Below are 20070 nucleotides of genomic sequence, written 5' to 3' on the forward strand. Positions count from 1 at the left end.
GGATACACGTTACGTGTGTTTAATGCAGTGGTTTCCATTGCCTTCTGCATCCTCATGTCGTTGATCATTGCTGATTCTTCCGCCTTTAGGGGCAATTTCCCACCCCTAGGACAAGAGAGCGCCCTGAACCTCTATACGCTCCTCCGCCCTCTTTCACAAGGCCTGGCCTTGTAACGCTAACTAAAACGGCCTTGCTGTGCTGGTACTGCGAACGGCTGAAAGCAAGGGGAAACTACGGCCGTAATTTTTCCCGAGGGCATGCAGCTTTACTGTATGGCATGGAAAGCTGCATCAAACCAGTCTCAGGACTGAAGACCACAACAACAACAACGTATCATACACGTATATTTACGGTAACCACCAGGTGTTATTATTACGTTATCGTGTAGGATGCTCAGCACTAGTAAGGGCGAACGTAACCCATGAATTTTGACACAGCACTGTCCGAAACTGGTAGCTTTAATAATAGGCAATTAAACAGTTGTATGTCACACAGTTCAAAAGCTGATTAACAACTGTTGTCAAACACCTTCAAAAATGTTAAAACAGAGTAGGTGGCGACAGAGTACAATGCTAGTGCAGGCACAAGTCTTTTGGAGCACACCTTTCAACGCACGTTGGCAACGGCTTTGCCGCAGTGGATACACCAGTTTCCGTGAGATCACCGATGTTAAGCGCTGCCGGGCGTGGGCGGCACTTGGATGGGTGACCGTCCAGGCCGCCATGCGTTATTGCCATTTTTCGGGGTGCACTCAACCTCGGGATGCCAATTGAGGAGCTACTCGACCGAACAGTAGCGGCTTCGCTCAAGAATACCATCATAATGACGGGGAGAGCCGTGTGCTGACCCCACGCCCCTCCTATCCGCATCCTCCACTGAGGATGACACGGCGGTCGGTTGGTCCCGGTAGGCCACTCGTGGCCTGCAGACGGAGTGCTTTCAAAGCACATTGTCGAACATGGGCCTCTGTGTAAAAACCCTTGTGTCCCCATATCGACCCAACAACTTCGTCAGTTACGATTTCAGTGGGCATTGTATCATCGAAATAGAATCGTGGATCAATGAAAAAGTGTCGGTCGATTGAGTCATGTTTACTGTTAGACCAGGTCCATGGGCGCGTCTAGATATGACATCATTCAGGCGAACGGGTGCTCTAATCATGCACTGCGCCACAAACTCACACTAGTGAGAGCTGTACTTATCATGTTAAAGGGGGGACATTAACCTGGGCTTCCATGGGACGTGTGGTGAGAAACGAAGGCAACATAAACATGACAATTTTGGACTACGTCAACATTATTATGAACCACATATATTCAGTCATGCTTGATACGTTCCCCGTTTGCGATGGAATCTTCCAGCAGACAACTGTCCAAATCAAAAAGTCAAAATCCTCCTACAGTTGTTTAAGGAGCTTGATGACTAGCACTTTCACCTGATCTGGACGCGATGGACCTCAGCTGGCTCTACGCTCACAAACAATCGGCCCGTAATTTAAGGGAACTACGTCACCAATGCGTAAATATCTGGTGATACATACGTCCACCAATGATTTGTCTATTCCATGACACGAAGAATCTCTGATGCTTTGTGTTCAAACGTGGACCAAATAGGTGGTCGTAATATTTCGGCTCATCAGTATACAATACTAACAATTAGTTCACAATATGTAGGGTGACTTCTCGATGCGTGCACTATCGTGGTATTGCACCTGCAGTGCAGCTTGAGCGTCCTTGACTGGTAGTCAACACGTCACGGGTCCTGCTTTCGATCCCAGGCACTGCTTAAATTTCGAATAAAATTCATCAGCAATGGCGGCCTAAGATCTTCGGTATAAGGAGTCACCCTCTTTCTGTTAATTGCCTTGTCAAAGCAGGCGGAGGGATGGAGAGTTTCAGGGCAACCTCTTGCCTTGACGTGGGAAAATGACCCTAAAAGGCGGAAGAATCAGCATTGATCTGCGTCTTGAGGGTGCAGAAAGCAAAAGAAACTACTGCATTAAAGAGAGAGCACGTGATATGCAATTTGAAAAAGTGTCATGATGATCTCCACACTGGCAAAATTCCGGATTAGTCCCCTATTTCTACCTCCGTGAGAGAACTGCCAAGATCGAGGTAACCATGAGAAAAAGGCTGAATAACCAATGGCTTAATGTAAATGTAGCGGGGGTCAGTGAAGCAGAATGGAAAGACGATAAGTATATCTGGTCACACGAATATATCGTAATACCATGGCATAAAGGGAGTACCATCCAAAAAGGTTCAAATGACTCTGAGCACTATGGGACTTAACTTCTGAGGTCATCAGTCCCCTAGAACTTAACTAACCCAAGGACATCACACACATCCATGCCCGAGGCAGGATTCGAGCCTGTGACCGTAGCGGTCGCGCGGTTCCAGACTGTAGCGCCTATAACCGCTGGTCCACCCTGGCCGGCGAGTACTATTCGTTATGATGAGAATTAACAAAGCAATAGGTATCTTCTTATGAGAAACGACAGCAAATAAACGTCAATAAGAACAGTTCCGGTATACATGCCGACTAAATAAGCTGTAGATGAAAAGATGTAGAAAGTATATGCCGACACATTAGATTTTCACTCTGCAGCGAAGTGTGCGCTGATATGAAACTTCCCCAGGCTGTGGCTAACCCATGTCTCCGCAATTTCCTTTCTTCCAGGTTCACAGGAGAGCTTCTGTGCAGTTTGGAAGGTAGGAGACGAGGTACTGGCAGAACTGAAGCTGTGAAGACGGGTCGTGAGTATTCCTTGGGTAGCTCAGATGGTAGAGCACTTGCCTGCGAAAGGCAAAGGTCCCGAGTTCGAGTCTCGGTCCGGCACACAGTTTTAATCCGTCAGGAAGTTTCAACGAATACGCTGCTCAAAAATCATAAGAAGGTAGGAGGATAAGAATCGCTGTGGATTCGGATGATGTAGTACTGAGGAATCCTGAGATGCATTTTAATTTCTCTAAGGCTGTAGTTACTGCCACGACGATTACTGCAGTGCACAGTCGAAGAAGAATGGACGTCTCTACGCAGGGGAAACCAAGTAGTTAGGTAGAAAAGAACGAAGCGCCGGGATTAAAAAGGGCGTAAAACAGGCATTCGGCCTTTAGCCCCTACTGTTAAATCCATGCATAGAAGAAGCAATGACCAAAACATAGTTCGAGAGAGGGATTAAAATTCAGGATGAAAGGGTATCAGTAATAAGAATCGCTGATTACATTACTATCCTCAGTGAAAGTGAAGAAATATTACAGAAAAATACAGGCACATGAAAGGAATATTGCTCACTGGGAAGGCAAGACGAAATGAGTGCGGAACAAATGTGAAGACATAGATGAAAAAAAAATGGTTACAGGAAGGACAAATTGAAAGAAAAGTCAAAACAAGCTTCCTTGAAATTAAAAGCAAGGGCATCAACATTAAGAGTGCTACAGATATTCCACAGTCAAAGGCAGAGCAGAGTGTAGTCAGGTGGAAGTACTACACTGACGAGCTCTAGAGGAGAAGGACTTGTCTCATGGCATGACAGAAGGAGTGGGAGCCGATATACGCTCCTGGAAATGGAAAAAAGAACACATTGACACCGGTGTGTCAGACCCACCATACTTGCTCCGGACACTGCGAGAGGGCTGTACAAGCAATGATCACACGCACGGCACAGCGGACACACCAGGAACCGCGGTGTTGGCCGTCGAATGGCGCTAGCTGCGCAGCATTTGTGCACCGCCGCCGTCAGTGTCAGCCAGTTTGCCGTGGCATACGGAGCTCCATCGCAGTCTTTAACACTGGTAGCATGCCGTGACAGCGTGGACGTGAACCGTATGTGCAGTTGACGGACTTTGAGCGAGGGCGTATAGTGGGCATGCGGGAGGCCGGGTGGACGTACCACCGAATTGCTCAACACGTGGGGCGTGAGGTCTCCACAGTACATCGATGTTGTCGCCAGTGGTCGGCGGAAGGTGCACGTGCCCGTCGACCTGGGACCGGACCGCAGCGACGCATGGATGCACGCCAAGACCGTAGGATCCTACGCAGTGCCGTAGGGGACCGCACCGCCACTTCCCAGCAAATTAGGGACACTGTTGCTCCTGGGGTATCGGCGAGGACCATTCGCAACCGTCTCCATGAAGCTGGGCTACGGTCCCGCACACCGTTAGGCCGTCTTCCGCTCACGCCCCAACATCGTGCAGCCCGCCTCCAATGGTGTCGCGACAGGCGTGAATGGAGGGACGAATGGAGACGTGTCGTCTTCAGCGATGAGAGTCGCTTCTGCCTTGGTGCCAATGATGGTCGTATGCGTGTTTGGCGCCGTGCAGGTGAGCGCCACAATCAGGACTGCATACGACCGAGGCACACAGGGCCAACACCCGGCATCATGGTGTGGGGAGCGATCTCCTACACTGGCCGTACACCACTGGTGATCGTCGAGGGGACACTGAATAGTGCACGGTACATCCAAACCGTCATCGAACCCATCGTTCTACCATTCCTAGACCGGCAAGGGAACTTGCTGTTCCAACAGGACAATGCACGTCCGCATGTATACCGTGCCACCCAACGTGCTCTAGAAGCTGTAAGTCAACTACCCTGGCCAGCAAGATCTCCGGATCTGTCCCCAATTGAGCATGTTTGGGACTGGATGAAGCGTCGTCTCACGCGGTCTGCACGTCCAGCACGAACGCTGGTCCAACTGAGGCGCCAGGTGGAAATGGCATGGCAAGCCGTTCCACAGGACTACATCCAGCATCTCTACGATCGTCTCCATGGGAGAATAGCAGCCTGCATTGCTGCGAAAGGTGGATATACACTGTACTAGTGCCGACATTGTGCATGCTCTGTTGCCTGTGTCTATGTGCCTGTGGTTCTGTCAGTGTAATCATGTGATGTATCTGACCCCAGGAATGTGTCAATAAAGTTTCCCCTTCCTGGGACAATGAATTCACGGTGTTCTTATTTCAATTTCCAGGAGTGTAGAAGAAATAGGCGATCCAGTATTAAAGTCGGCGTTCATCACAGCTTTGGAAGACTTGCGGACAAATAAAGAAAAAGGAATACATAAAATCCCTCCAGTGTTTCTAAAACCTTTCAAGTTGGTGAGTAGAACCTATGAGATTGGCGAATATAAGCAGACTCGGAAACTTATCATGTCTGACTACAGAATATGGATTGGGAGTAAACCGAAAACGGCGAAAATAATGAGGAATCACAAAAATGCGATTAGAGATCTACGTAACATCAAAATTCGTGGCCACTACGTAGATGAGTTGGAGGAATTTTGATTCTGTGGAATTAAAATAACATGTCACGGACGAAGCAAGGAAAGCATAAACGGTAGGACAATACAGGCAGAGAGAGCCAACATTCCTAGCCAAAAGAGTCTACTGGTGTCAAACATAGACCTTAATTTTAGGTAGAAATATTTGTGGATGGGCGTTTGGAACTCATCATCGTATGGTAATGAATAGTGGACTATGAGAAAATATGAAAAGAAGAGAGTCTAATCGTTTGAAATGTGATGCTTTAGAACAACATTGAGGATTAATTGGGATGATGAGGTAAGAAATCAGAAGAGTCTTCGCTAAATGAGCACAGAGGCGAATATGTGGAAAACGCTTACAAGAAGAAGAAGGCACAGGCTGATAGGCGTCTGTTAAGATATCAGGGAATGACTTCCACGGTACTAGAAAGAGCTGCAGGGCGTAAAAAAACTGTAAAGGGGGACATAGATTTGAATATATAAAACAAATAATTGAGGACATAACACTATTCTTATACGAAGAGTTTGGCACAAGAAAAGTTTTCGTGGCGGCGTGCAACGGTAAAAAATAAAAAAAAAATAAAATAAAAAAAAATAAAAAAAACATAAACGAGGGAGACCTTCTGATTGATGCTGAAAATATGTGGAGAATCCACACAAGGAAAAGTATACCATATTCTTTTGAAGATAATCGCCTTGTAGCGCTTCCTGCCAAGCTCAGAGAAATATTGTGTTTCCAATGCTACTTCGCCTGGTTCGCTACTGAATTTTTCGCACGTTTTGAAACAGAAATACTTCGTTTACACGAATCAACTCGATGAAATCTTGATGATGCGACTAAAATTTCTTTACCACTTTTCATGTAAAGTAATGTTTATATAGTGAGCTCTAGTTTTTCATAGCAAATATAAGACGGAAGAAATAAACCTAAATCATATACAGATTCCTTTCAGCAGTTTTTCCGTCGTTTGATTTACAGTACATATCGAAAAGTCATGCTGTATAATATAATGGACTACAAGAAATTATCATACGAGGGTTGGAACTTTAATAGTGGCAACTATTTATTTACAGCTCGTACAAAATAGATACGTGTTTCAGTTTTACTGACCTTCAGAGTAGTCACCAGCATTGTGTATAACCCGTTTCCAGCGATGTGGAAGTAGTAGGATACTCTTAGCATTGCCAGTTGTGTTGAAAGTTCGAGCGGCGCAGTCTACTGCCGACGAATTTGTAGCAGTTCTGAAGCGAATGCCGTGGAGTGTTTCATTCAGTTTAGAAATCGAGTTGTCCTTACGAGGGCTTAAGTCAGGGCAGTGCAGTAGGTGGTACAGCACGTAGCAGCCCCATCAGTCAAACATATAAGTAACAGTTTGCACTGTACGCCCTAGAGCATTGTCCTGCAAAATGATGGTCAGGTCTTGCAGAAAGTGTCATCACTTCTGTCTCTATGCTGTTCATTTTTGGAACACAACCTGCGACCAGGGTTACCCCATGCGGCAATCTGTTAATGGACAAAATTCTTGTTCTTTTGGATATTTGTATTAACATGATTATAGATTGTTGCTTCCATTCTTGTAATTCAATTTTCTTTATCTAATATAGAAGCAAAAGTTTCCTTTAATCGTATATAAAGACAGTCTAAAAGTGGACAATATGGTTGCCAAGTTGTTTATGAACTCCTGGACTAGGTAATTGGCAAATAAATTTATTGTATATTTTTAATCTGGAATTAAAATTAATCCAAGCTAAACAGTTTTTTACTACAGAATTATTATTCTTGATTATTACACTACAATCTTCTTTATATTCTCCTTGTATATGATTCTTCTGTTATGTCTAAATCCAATAATAGTTGTGTTCATTTTTAAGTTTTTGCAATATTTGTGGTAGTTCTTTTAATACTGTATCAATCTTGGCATCTGCCAATTCTATTTTGTGTGGAATAATAACTCGATTAGTATGTTTACTTCTTATCACATTCAATCTACATTAATGGCTTGTTTATCTCCTTTACATGTTGTTGTATTCGAATCTAAAGGAAGAGTTAACTTAACTTTAACAGCATGTTTTGCAGAACGAAATTTAGAAACTACTCCTCTCAAGAAACTATTAAATGATTCACATATTTCTTTCTTAACTAAAAATTGCTTTTTGACTTCGTCTTTTGTACGGTGTACTAAATTTGTAATCTTAACTACCATAATAATATCGCAGAATATTTCTGTAATTGGTTTAAATTGTTCTAATTTTTCTTCTCCATTTGTATAGTTAATATCTCCAATATTTGTATCAAGATAATTATTGTCTAAGTTTTCTGTTAGTAACCATAATCCAAATCTTTCGTCGGTTGGTTTTACTTTATTTCCAAAAAGTTCTGTTATAAAATATTTCTTTTTACTGTATTTGCAGTAGACAATTTATTTTAAGCTTCCATCTATAGAGGAATAAATTTATTAGAATTTTGTAAAAGTATTTAGAACTAGAGATGCAAAATTATTATTAAAAGGACATAAAATTTAATTGTTTTCAGAAATTAGTTGAAACTGGGCCGTTAAAAGCATAGAACTTGCTTTTTTTTACCTATGTGAAGGCTTATGATGTTTTCTGTGATTTTTAAAAAGTCACACAATTAAATGGTGATATTATATGAGTCCATTCAATTTTTATTGAAAATTACCCTGTTTTTGTTATAAATGTGACTTGAAGAATAAATATTTTAAGCACACATAAAACGACAATGACACTGTGTGCGACTTTTAATGAAAAAATTCCGAAAGATACACTTGCTTATATAGTCATGTTCAGCAAGAAAACTTTAACATCGATACACAACACAGGATTCTAACTGAAAATTTTTAATAGATTTTTATGATAAATTTCATTATTTATTTATACGAGGGCTACTCAAAAAGTAAGATGACTTTTCAAATTGCACAGGCAACGTACATTTGACTACCGATCTTTTCTTTGTTATATTGGGAAACATGTCCGGAACATATGTTCACAGTTTCAGGTGTACAGCATACTTCATTTGTTTTTAGCAGATAGAAAGGTTAGACGTTTTTTAGTGTGTTCAGCGATTTTCGATTATTATAAAAAATGGAACACGGAATTTGCATCACATTTTCTGTGAAAAATGGAATCAAGTGCTATAAAAGACTTGAAATGTTGACAGTGGCTTACGATGAGTTTGTTCAAAAAATGGCGATGACGAACCTCGCTCCGGGCGCCCCGAGCACATCAGCAACAGATGATAACGTCGAAGTTGTCAAGAAAATTGTTTTGGAAAATCGTCGAATTACCGTAAGAGAAGTTGCTGAGGATGTTGACATATCGGTCGGCTCGTGTCATGCAATTTTTTCGGACGTTTTGGACAAAAGACGTGTGTGAGCGAAGTTTGTTTCAAACCTCGCAATTTCGATCAGAAGAACCGTCGGATGATCATCGCTCAGGAGCTCTTGAATGACGTCAGTGATGATCCTGATTTGCTGAAAACTGTCATAACTGGTGACGAAACATGGGTTTACGGTTATGACGTTGAAATCAAAGCCCAATAGTCCCAGTGGAGGCATCCTGGAAAGCCAAGATCAAAAAAAGGGCGTCAAGTTCGATCAAATGTCAAAGTTTTGCTCACTGTTTTTTTAAATTACCGTGCCGTAGGGCATCATGAATCTTTGCCTCAAGGTCATACGGTCAATAAGGAATATTACTTAGACTTTATGAGCCGTTTGCGAGAAGTAATACGCAAAAAATGTCCGGAATTGTGGAAAAGTAATTCATGGGTTTTGCATCAGGACAATGCACCTGCTCATGCATCGTTGCTTGTGAGAGGTTTCTGGCCAAAACCAACACGACGATCACACCTTAGCCGCCATATTCACCGGAAAATATTTCAGTGAGTTGTAAAGTTTTCGGGATAACAGAAGTTTGGAGCTGTTTCCCAGATAGGAAAATCTGGTTCAAAATGGTTCAAATGGCTCTGAGCACTATGGGACTCAACATCTTAGGTCTTAAGTCCCCTAGAACTTAGAACTACTTAAACCTAACTAACCTAAGGACATCACACACACCCATGCCCGAGGCAGGATTCGAACCTGCGACCGTAGCAGTCCCGCGGTTCCGGACTGCAGCGCCAGAACCGCACGGCCACCTCGGCCGGCTAGGAAAATCTGACTGATCTGAAAAAAAATTAGTATAATTCTGAGCGTAATTAAAATTATGAACAGACACTGTAGTAGTCTTGACAGTAAGTGAATTTAAGGCGTTTTTATGTAGGAGACTGAGACTTTAAAGCGATTTTCCATCACCGCGGTAACCGGAATGTTCTGGTGACTTCTTGCAAGCAGTCTCAGTTTGCAGAATGAAATTTTCATTCTGCAGAGGAGTGTGCGCTAATATGAAACTTCCTGGCAGATTATAACTGTGTGCTGGACCGAGACTAGAACTCGAAACCTTTGCCTTTCTCGGGCAAGTGCCCTACCATCTGAGCTATCCAAGCACGAATCACGCCCCGTCCTCACAGCTTCACTTCTGCCAATATCTCGTCTTCTACCTTCCAAACTTCACAGAAGCTCTCCTGCCAACCTTGCAGAACTAGCACTCCTGGAAGAAAGGATATTGCGGAGACATGGCTTAGCCACAGCCTGGGGGATGTTTCCAGAATGAAATGATCACTCTGCAGCGGAGTGTGCGCTGATATGAAACTTCCTGGCAGATTAATACCATGTGCCGGACCAAGACTCGAACTCGGGACCTTTACCTTTCGCGGGCAGGTGCTCTACCATCTGAGATACCCAAGCACGACTCACGCCCCATCCTCACAGCTTCACTTCATATCAGCGCACACTTCTCTGCAGAGTGAAAATTTCATTCCGGAAACATGCCTGAGGCTGTGGCTGGCTACGTCTCCGCAATATCCTTTCTTCCAGAAGGGCTAGTTCCACAAGGTTCGCAGGAGAGCTTCTGTAAAATTTGGAAGGTAGGAGACGAGATACTGGCAGAAGTGAAGCTGTGAGGACGGGGCGTGAGTCGTGCATGGGTAGCTCAGACGGTAGAGCATTTGCCCGCGAAAGGCAAAAGTCCCGAGTTCGAGTCTCGGTCCTGCACACAGTTTTAATCTGCCGGGAAATTTCAGTCTCAGTTTGGCTCTTAGACTCAACATTGAAATCAGAGTGTCTGAAGGTGTCGGAGGAAATTAGGAGAGAGCTGACCACCCAGGTGCGGCCGAGGACGGCGGCGTGGCGCGAGTAGCGGCCGCGGGCTCCCCCTGAGTCCCGGAAGCTGCTGCGGATGGCCTCCAGGATGCCCACGAGGCGACGCAGGCGCCGCCACTGCATCAGCAGCGACACCGCCTGTCGGCACACGCCAAGTCGTCTCCCTGTAAACGAGCTCGCCCCTGTCGAGCGGCACACACATTCTACCAACAAAAGTACAAGCCACGGCTACAATGGTGCTCCTTATCTCCCCTCACTCTATGTTCCCCCTTTTTATCGCCTTATATATCCAACATTTTATTCTTGTATTAGTTGTCTTGTCACTCGGCTGAAGAGCGGCGGATTGTGCCGCTGACAGCCCTACCCTGCCCATGTGGGGCAGGGGAATGAAATCACAATAAAGAAAATAATCCTGATTTCTCTTATTGTATCGTGATGATCATTTCTCCCTATGTACGTGGGTGCCAACAGAATGTTTTCGCAACCGGAGGAGAAAACTGGTGATTGAAATTTCATGAGAAGGTCCCGTCACAACGATTGCCACTCCAATTCACGTATCATGTCTGTGACACTATCTCTCCTATTACGCGATAATACAAAACGAGCTGCCCTTCTTTGTACTTTTTCGATGTCATCCATCAGTCTCACCTGATGCGGATCTCACACTGCACAGCAGTACTCCAGAATAGGGCGGACAAGCGTGGTGTAAGCAGTCTCTTCAGTAGACCTGTTGTACCTTCTAAGTGTTCTGCCAATGAATCGCAGTCTTTGGTTTGCTCTACCCACAATATTATCTATGTGACCGTTCCAATTTAGGTTATTTTTAATTGTAATCTCTAAGTATTTAGGTGAATTTGCAGCCTTCAGATTTGTGTGGCTTATCGCGTAATCGAAATTTAGCTGATTTCTTTTAGCACTCAAGTGAATATCTTCACACTTTTCCTTATTCAGGATCAAAAATGGTTCAAATGGCTCTGAGCACTATGGGACTTAACTGCTGTGATCATCAGTCCCCTAGAACGTAGAACTACTTAAACCTAACTAACCTAAGGACATCACACACATCCATGCCCGAGGCAGGATTCGACCCTGCGACCGCAGTGGCCCCGCGGTTCCAGACTGTAGCGCCTAGAACCGCTCGTCCACTACGGCCGGCTATTCAGGATCAGTTGCCACTTTGCGCACCATGCAGATATCTTATCTAAATCATTTTGATGAAAGAATCTTTGGCTTGACGTGCCACTGCCAAATCTCAATGAAACTTGGACTATACTTACAAATAACTTCTACAGTATAATACAGGAAGTAATTGAAAGAAAGACGCAATGCGACGAACAGAAATGACACTTTTATTCAAAGACAATAATTTTTCTCAAGTCACAGCGATTTCTGATGCCCCCTCGGACATTGCAAAAGACGGGCACGATTCGTAACAAGACGTTCTGTCATTACCGATGTCAATACATACCCTGTAACGTGCTTCAGAGAACGCTATTATGGAGGTGTTGTGGTAGTGTGATCCATTCTTACACCATTGCAGTTGATAACTGCTGCATGGTTGCTGATGCACGCAATACATCTCTCGAATGCATCCCACACAACCTCGATGGAATTTGTGTTGGAAGACAAGGCACACCACTCCATTTGTCGGATACTCTCTGGTTCCGAGAGCTCCTGGACCTGTGCTGCTCAGTGTGGTCGCGTATTGTCATCCATAAAAGCTGAAAAGATGCCTACAGCGAAGGAGCAGAGTATCATAATAACGTTGTCTGTTCAGCGTACCCTGTTCAAAGATTTGGAGGACAGTACGCAAGTTCAACATTATGCCTCCCCACATCGTAACACCTGGACCCCCAAAATGATCACTTTCGACAATGCTGGACGAACCCATATATGATAAGAGTTTGTAATCCGTAATGCACCCACGAGGAGTGTCGAACATGACGGTTTTGTTGCTCCAGATGTTATGGCAGGGGAAGACATAGCGTTCCACAGGCGTACCGGTACTGATCGCCAAATTTTAAATCGTGGTGCACTCACCACCCAACATTATTGAGATATTGTACTCCTTCCTTCTTCCCCCATATACCTCATGAGGCACCCTGCTGAACCCACAGGACACGACAGATAGAATAAATTGTGGAAATGGGCCAAAATAAGGGGCTGTCAGTTACACTCGATCATACAACTTTATTCTTTGATCAAACATTACAAGAGCCCAAAAAATTTTTTTAAACACACAGCTTTAATGTTTGGGACTTATAAACGGCTAAAGGCCAATAACTTAAAACGCAAGCATAATCAGAAACTTAAAAGGCAAGTCTTATCTTAAAACAGTTCTGTAGTTAGGCTGAAGTAAACAAGTTCAATTGAAATCGGCTGAAGGCCAACCACTTAAAACTCCAAAACATTAATTTCTTTTAATACCGAAGTCCTTACGTAAAACAGTTCTTTAATTTAGGGTGAAGGCCCTAAGAACAAACAACTGAAACTCAAACCGGCTGAAGGTCGTAGACTTAAAAATTCAGTAGGTTGAAGTAAACAAGTAAAATTCAAATCGGCTGAAGGCCGAAGACTCAAAATTCAATGTTTTTTTAATTCCAAAGGACTTACGTGAAACAGTACCTTAAACTAGGATGAAGGCCTTAAGAGTAAAACAACTGTAATTTAAAACACAAAACCGGCTAGAAGCCATACAAATACCAACTACAAGAACAAAATTAAAAAAAAGTAAGGCAGTCCACACAAGGGCGCCCAGATGTTCGAGGGTCAGCCTGCAATTCAAACACTAATGCTCGCTTAGGTGAGATAGGCATTCAGTCCAACCATTCACGATCCGACGAAAACCCAACTGACCAACAGCCAGGGGACACACCGACAAGATAACTTCCACTTCACCCGATCAGGGCACAACAGGGAGTTGAACGGAACAACATAGAAGATATTGGCGCCCACAACCAATCATACACAGAGCTGTCAAACTACACACATTGCTGGACAGAAACAACACAATGAGAAAACCACACTGCCTGAAATTTACTTCAACATCCAGGGCAGGTAACCGGATCGTTAACGGCCACAAGGCAGAAGAATCTGCTGGTGCACTTCAATTCAAATAACCAAATACATCGAAGCTCCACCGGGGGGGGGGCTAGAATTTTCCAACTTGAAAAACCACGTTGTTGCTCGCGGGAATATCCCAACAGCCGACAACGAACTCCAAACGACACAATGTGAACAGTTTTGACTTGCCGGTAGGTTAAATCAAAACTCAACTTTCGTGTCCAGGGTCGGTGAGCCACGGGAACCGCGCCACACCCTCCGACACCGTGTAGAGACCACCAGCGGCTCCAGCCAAACTACGCCCCGCCGAGAATTCCTCACTGCTCCACACGCCAACCGACCGACTGCTCAGAGCCAGTACGCCGACAAAATTTAAAATCACTTGTCAATCAAACTCACACAAACTACGCACAGTTTCACGAACACTTGCACGAAGAACCAGATAATGCTAACGGCAGTGACTGTACAATAACAGGGACGAATCAAGAGTCGGCACACACATCCAACCCATAAGCGATCGCCGGCCAAATACATGTCGTCTGGCAAGACGACCGACCGACGACCAACCAAAGTCGTCGCCACCCCAATTATGTCGGCAACCGTCGGGCGAGTCATGGTGGTCTGGACCTCACTGCTGCCACGCCCCGACTGAACTTGTGCCGTGTGCCAACTCATACACTGCCAGGTCCGAACTAACCCGCTGGCGCATTCCAACTGGTTGGGGACCGAGCGAGGTGGCGCAGTGGTTAGCACACTGGACTCGCATTCGGGAGGACGACGGTTCAACCCGTCTCCAGCCATCCTGATTTAGGTTTTCCGTGATTTCCCTAAATCGTTTCAGGCAAATGCCGGGATGGTTCCTTTGAAAGGGCACGGCCGATTTCCTTCCCAATCCTTCCCTAACCCGAGCTTTCGCTCCGTCTCTAATGACCTCGTTGTCGACGGGACGTTAAACACTAACCACCACCACCACCAACTGGTTGGTCGACACACAATGACCGGGAAGTAGTAGCAGTCCAGCAAAGATAACACAGCAGGGCTTATATCGATAAGCGCTGCTGCAGCCGCTCACGGGCAGGCAAAACAACAACTCAGTGACACAAGTAACTGAAACTAACATAACGAGGTGGCAGTATGGCAGAAACAGGATGTTAAATAAGAGATGGCTTGAACACGAGCCATGTACGGCTCACCTTCTTTAAGTGGTGAGTGGTGCATTTGGCCGTGACTATTTTTATGGACGACAAAGCGAACAGCAGTGGCGGAGGATCTCCAAATAAGCCAGACTCGGCAGTTAACGCCAAGCGCCATTTGAGGTGAAGTAAAGAGCGCTGCCACTGGGCAGTGACGAATTACTCTGTGCCCCATATCACTGCGAAGGGAGGCCCTGGGTTTGGCGGATGCCTAGAGAACGTTTCCTGCCGCTATGTACAGTGCCAACAGTGAAGTCTAACGGAGTTGGCGTCACGGTAAGGGAGTTTTTTCCCGTGGTTAGGCTGTTGTCCCGTTGTTGCGCTTCAGAAAACGCTAAACGCAGGACGATATGAACATGTATTACAGCTTTGTGTCCTGCATGCAGCAGAGAAACAGTCCACACAAGATGACTGCTTGTATCAGTATGACAATGCACCCCGTCATAAAGCAGCATTTTTGAAACAATCGTTTATGAACAAGAACATTCACGAAATGAACAGGTAAAGTTCAGTTCAGATCTTATTTAATTTGTCGGACAGTCTTATCCATACAGTGTAGTGTTCCATCTGCGTGTGTATCATTTAATGTTTGGAATTTTATTTGCTCAGGTTCCACACACAAATTTGCAGGGCATTTTCACAGAAGCAGTTTGAACAGTTGTTCTTACAAAATACGATTTGCGATTTTATATGGAATTTTTATTCTGTTAGTTTTCTGTGTTGGAACTGAAAGTCACGTACTATGACGTCACTCGTAGTAGTACTGTTCACTTCACTGTACGATACAGAATGTCACATGAGAGCTTATTTAGCATTCAGTTTTACGTTTTCTAAAGTTAACTGCAATACAGTTACACAATTTCAGACATTTCGCGACTCTTATTATGAGACCACTTCCGTTGTTCAAGATCAGAAGAATGACGCACACGAAGTTAAGAAAAGCAAACCAATCCACTTTAGAACATAACGTCAAAAAATAAAAAGTTACAAAGCTGTTTCTCCCCACCTTCACCCACTCCCACCCCTAAATTACACGCGTCCGGCCATCCTGATTTAGGTTTTCCGTGATTTCCCTAAATCGCTCCAGGCAAATGCCGGGATGGTTCCTCTGAAAGGGCACGGCCGACTTCCTTCCCTGTCCTTCCCTAATCCGATGAGACCGATGACCTCGCTGTTTGGTCTCTTCCCCCAAAACCAGCCAACCAACCCCTAAATTACAAGACGTACGTCTGACGGTGTGATGATTACAGCAAACGTAAGCCGCGTTGCTTAGTACGAAGGTACAAAGTACATTGACCTAAATCGAGCCAAGTGGAATGTAATTTCATTTTCACTAACCAACATAATGATATTTCCACAAATCTTATTTATTTATTTAGCCTTAAATTGGACTAGAAACAGCACACACCAAAAAATATTAGAAAATAATTTTAATTTCTACTCGTACTTTACGTTCAGTCATGTACAGCTGAGAAATTGTCATATTGACCAACACAAATAATAAAAGTGAATAATAATAATAATAGGCATTATTATTATTAATAATAAGAAGAAGCAAGAATAACATTAATATTGATTAGCTTGGCATGTCCAAAGACGTGTTTACTACAATCACAAACGGAAGAAATGAAACTTTCTAGCAGATCTCAACTGTGAGCCGGATCGAGAATTGAACTCGGGAACCTTACCTATACAGGGCAAGGGCTCTATCGATTCAGCTACCCAAGCTTTACTTCTGCCAATACCTCATCGTCATACCTCCAAAGTTCACAGAAGCCCTTCTGCGAAACTTGCAAGAATAGCACTCCTGGAAAAACAGATATTGCGGAGACATGGCTTAGCTACAACCGTCGGGACATTTACAAAATGAAATTTGCTCTCTGCAGCGGAGTGTGCGTTGATACGAAACTTCCCGTCCGATTGAAACTGTTTGCCGGACCGAGACTCAAATTCTAGAACTTTGCGTTTCGTGGGCAAGTGGCCTCCTGTAAAGCTGCGAGGTCAGCTCGTATTTCGAGGTTGGGCAGCTCAGTCAGTAGACCATTAGCCCACGAAAGGCATAGGTCCCGAGTTTTCCGTGCGGGTTTTGCCGCGTGGTCTAGGGCGCCTTGTCACGGTCCACGCGGCTCCCCTAGTCGGAGGTTCGAGTCCTCCCTTGGGCATGGGTGTGTGTGTCGTCCTTAGTGTAATTTAGTTTAAGTTAGATTAAATAGTGTGTAAACTTAGGAACCGATGACTTCAGCAGTTTGGTCCCATAAGACCTTACCACAAATTTCCAGTTTTTCCGAGTTCGAGTGTCAGTCCGCCACACAACTTTAATTTGGCAGGAACTTTCATATCAGCGTACAGTCCGCTGCAGAGAGAAAATTTCTTTGTGGAAACAGGAGAGATAATGGAAGAGAAGGAGACTGCAGTGGTAATAGCTGTTAAGAAAGAACGGAGTTTATGTGCATGTTCTGTGGGCGAAGGGAGGGAAAAGCGGGTGACGGTGTGCTAGGAATTGACAAGAGTCGTCTACAGACGACTATATGGAAGAGACAGCTATTTTCACTAACTGTGAAATTTGAAACGAGTGTTTCTCTGATATTTTGAGGAAGATCTTTCGAAAATGGGGTTCCTGATAAGGAAAGTGGATTTCAGAAGATGGCTGTTACGTAATGATGTTGTGAGAGTTTTGCTTTGTTGAGAACGAGGATTTCTGCTGTGCTTTTCATATATTAGTCTAGCAATTGAAGATAAATAAGAGAAAGTGCAACGGTTGAGAAAACGATAGTGCAAACACAGGGTATGATAGTTCCTACGCTTGGCGGCTCATAGGCACGACAATTGTTCGTAGGCAGCAGTGATGTTGTCGAAATAGCGAACATCACATGTACAATCCGATCAAAAGTATCCAGAAGCCCCGATGTAATGCGGATCTGACTACTAGGAGTCACGACAGGCCGGTATAAAAGGAAGTGGGGAGTGTTGTGTTGTCAGCAGCAACAACAGAGTAGGTCGGGCTCGGTGACTCCTAACATGGACTGGTCTTTCGACGTCATGTTAGCAAGAAATCAATTAGGGATATTTCAGTCCTGTAAAAAAGCTGCATACGTGGACTGCTGGTGATGTGACTGTGGACTGGGAACGCGAATGAACAACCGCAAGTAAACGGACAGGGACCACCGGTATTGTGGAGGGTAGCTGTAAAAAATCGCTTGAAATCAGTGGAACGAATGACTCATGATGATGATGTTCAGTTTGTGGGGCGCTCAACTGCGCGGTCATCAAAGGCCCATACAAAGTTCCAGTTTTTACACAGTACAATTTTTACACAGCCCAAGCCAGCCACTGTTTTCAAACTTGTGTGAATTCTTAAGGGACCAAACTGCTGAGGTCATCGATCCCTAGACTTACACACTACTTAAACTAACTTATGCTAAGTACAACACACACACCCATGCTCGAGAGAGGACTCGAACATCCGGCGGGAGGGCCCGCACAGTCTGTGACATGGCGCCTCAAACCGCACGGCCACTCCGCGCACGAATGATGATGATAATGATGAAACTCCCTGTGCCTGGGCAGAGAAAATCTTCAACACAGACTCATGAGTTGCAAAGAGCTACCAACACTCCAGCTAGCACAATGACTGTGTGTAGGGAATTAAAAAGAAACGGGGACAGTGGTTGAGCACCTCCACGTAAGCCATATATTTCTTTAGTTAGTGTTAAACCACGATTGATGTGGTGTAAAGAGTGACGCCATGGTACAGCGAATGACTGGAAATCATTTATAGCGATAAATCACGCCATATCCTGTGGCAACCTGATGGAAGGGTTTGGGTTCGCCGAATGCCTGGAGAACGTTACATGCCAGAACGCCTAGTGTCAACAAGTACGGCGAAGGTGTTGTTAAGATATGGAGGTGTTTTTCTTCGTAGAGCGTGGTCTCCATATTGCACTTAAGAAAATGCTAAATTCGGATGGATATTGCAAAGCAAGAGAGGAACAGTCCGGAGGTGATGATGGTTTGGGTCAGGATGACAATGCACCCTGTTATAAAGCAATACGACGCAATGATTTGTGCAGCATAACATTCCTGAAATGGACTGGCCTGTCCGCACTGGTAATATGGGGTAATGCAGAACTACAGTTAGTCACTGAGCACAGTACAATGGCATTCATCAGCAATGTGTTATCCCCATCCTCAGGGGGCCTCAATCCAATGGTAAGCCAATGAGTTATAGTGTCTATTTAGCTCCAGACCCGTGATCTCAACATCAGTAACCTCTCTGGTTTCGGCTGATGAGGAAGAATAAGCTACCATTCTACCAAATAACTGGAATGTGAAAATTGTCCACAGCAGAGTCCAAGCCGTCATAACGACGAAGGGCGGACACACCTCATACTGATGTCAGCTTATTGGTGTCCATATGGTTTTGATCACATAGTGTATGTGTCAGACAACGAGCTGGCAAGTATTACATACTTGGTAAAATTCCGAACTTGGCTTAGTGACAACACTTACCTTAACCAAGTTGATTACGGAAACGGAGAAGATGAAGGCCGTGATGGAGGCCCTCTCTGTTTCCGCCGACCTGCCGGTGCAGAGTTCTACGCCGGTGGTGGTGACGAGGGAGATGTTTGCGAAGATGTTGACCACAGCGGCGAAGAGCCTGCCGCAGTCAGCCAGGCGGGCCCCGAGAGAGGTGCGGTCTCCACTGGACAGCCCAAGCAGGCCACCCACCAGGCCCAGCACGTCGCGCTCCTCCTCAGATGACCGCGCCATCTCACAACCACCCTCCTGCAGCGGCAAACACATATTATATTGTGAGCTCACCGTTGACTACTACTACCAGCAAAATGGGGATTAAGAAAACGACATGAACGCTATGAGAGGGTAAGCCGATGGTAACATTATTCATCCGGGACCGAACGGTGCTAAAGTGCGCGTCATTTATGACGGCGGCCGAGTTTAGGTTCGTTCTGCGGACCTGACGTCACAAAACACAGTCAGCCAATGAACAGAGAACGACGTTGCCAGAGTTCAACTGCAGTACAGAGCACGGACGAGTGTCTTCAATTTTAGAAACGTTCAGTCATAAATAAAGTAATTGAACAAAAGCAATGTCTTGATAGGAGGATTTCTATAAAAGAAAGTTTGGAAAAAGCATTCTTTATACCAACTATTTCATATTCTATTAACTAATTAAATCAAACAAGCAATAAGCCTCCTAATTCAGGCGATAGCAAGGAAATTCATTCTCACTAACCGCTTTTTCGTAATAAAGAACGATGGTAATCGTTTATTTCCTTTTGTACTTCGACGAAACGTGAATAGCTCACAGTCATA

The 20070-nt window shown here is 44.7% G+C and overlaps 1 protein-coding gene across 1 annotated transcript in view; it reads right to left on the bottom strand.

The window, feature by feature from the left end:
- The window catches only part of LOC126195611 (odorant receptor 82a-like), a 28485-nt gene extending 8979 nt beyond the window's left edge, over positions 1–19506 (bottom strand). Inside the window, exons 1-2 of the mRNA XM_049934236.1 lie at positions 19246–19506; positions 10478–10618 (exon numbers count right to left, since the gene is read on the bottom strand). Of these exons, the coding sequence (XP_049790193.1) occupies positions 10478–10618; positions 19246–19506 (402 nt within the window). The remainder of the gene's footprint in view (positions 1–10477; positions 10619–19245) is intronic.
- Between the last annotated feature and the right edge of the window lie 564 nt (positions 19507–20070).

Source organism: Schistocerca nitens, chromosome 7, assembly GCF_023898315.1.
Source record: "Schistocerca nitens isolate TAMUIC-IGC-003100 chromosome 7, iqSchNite1.1, whole genome shotgun sequence".
NCBI classification, from domain to species: domain Eukaryota; kingdom Metazoa; phylum Arthropoda; class Insecta; order Orthoptera; family Acrididae; genus Schistocerca; species Schistocerca nitens.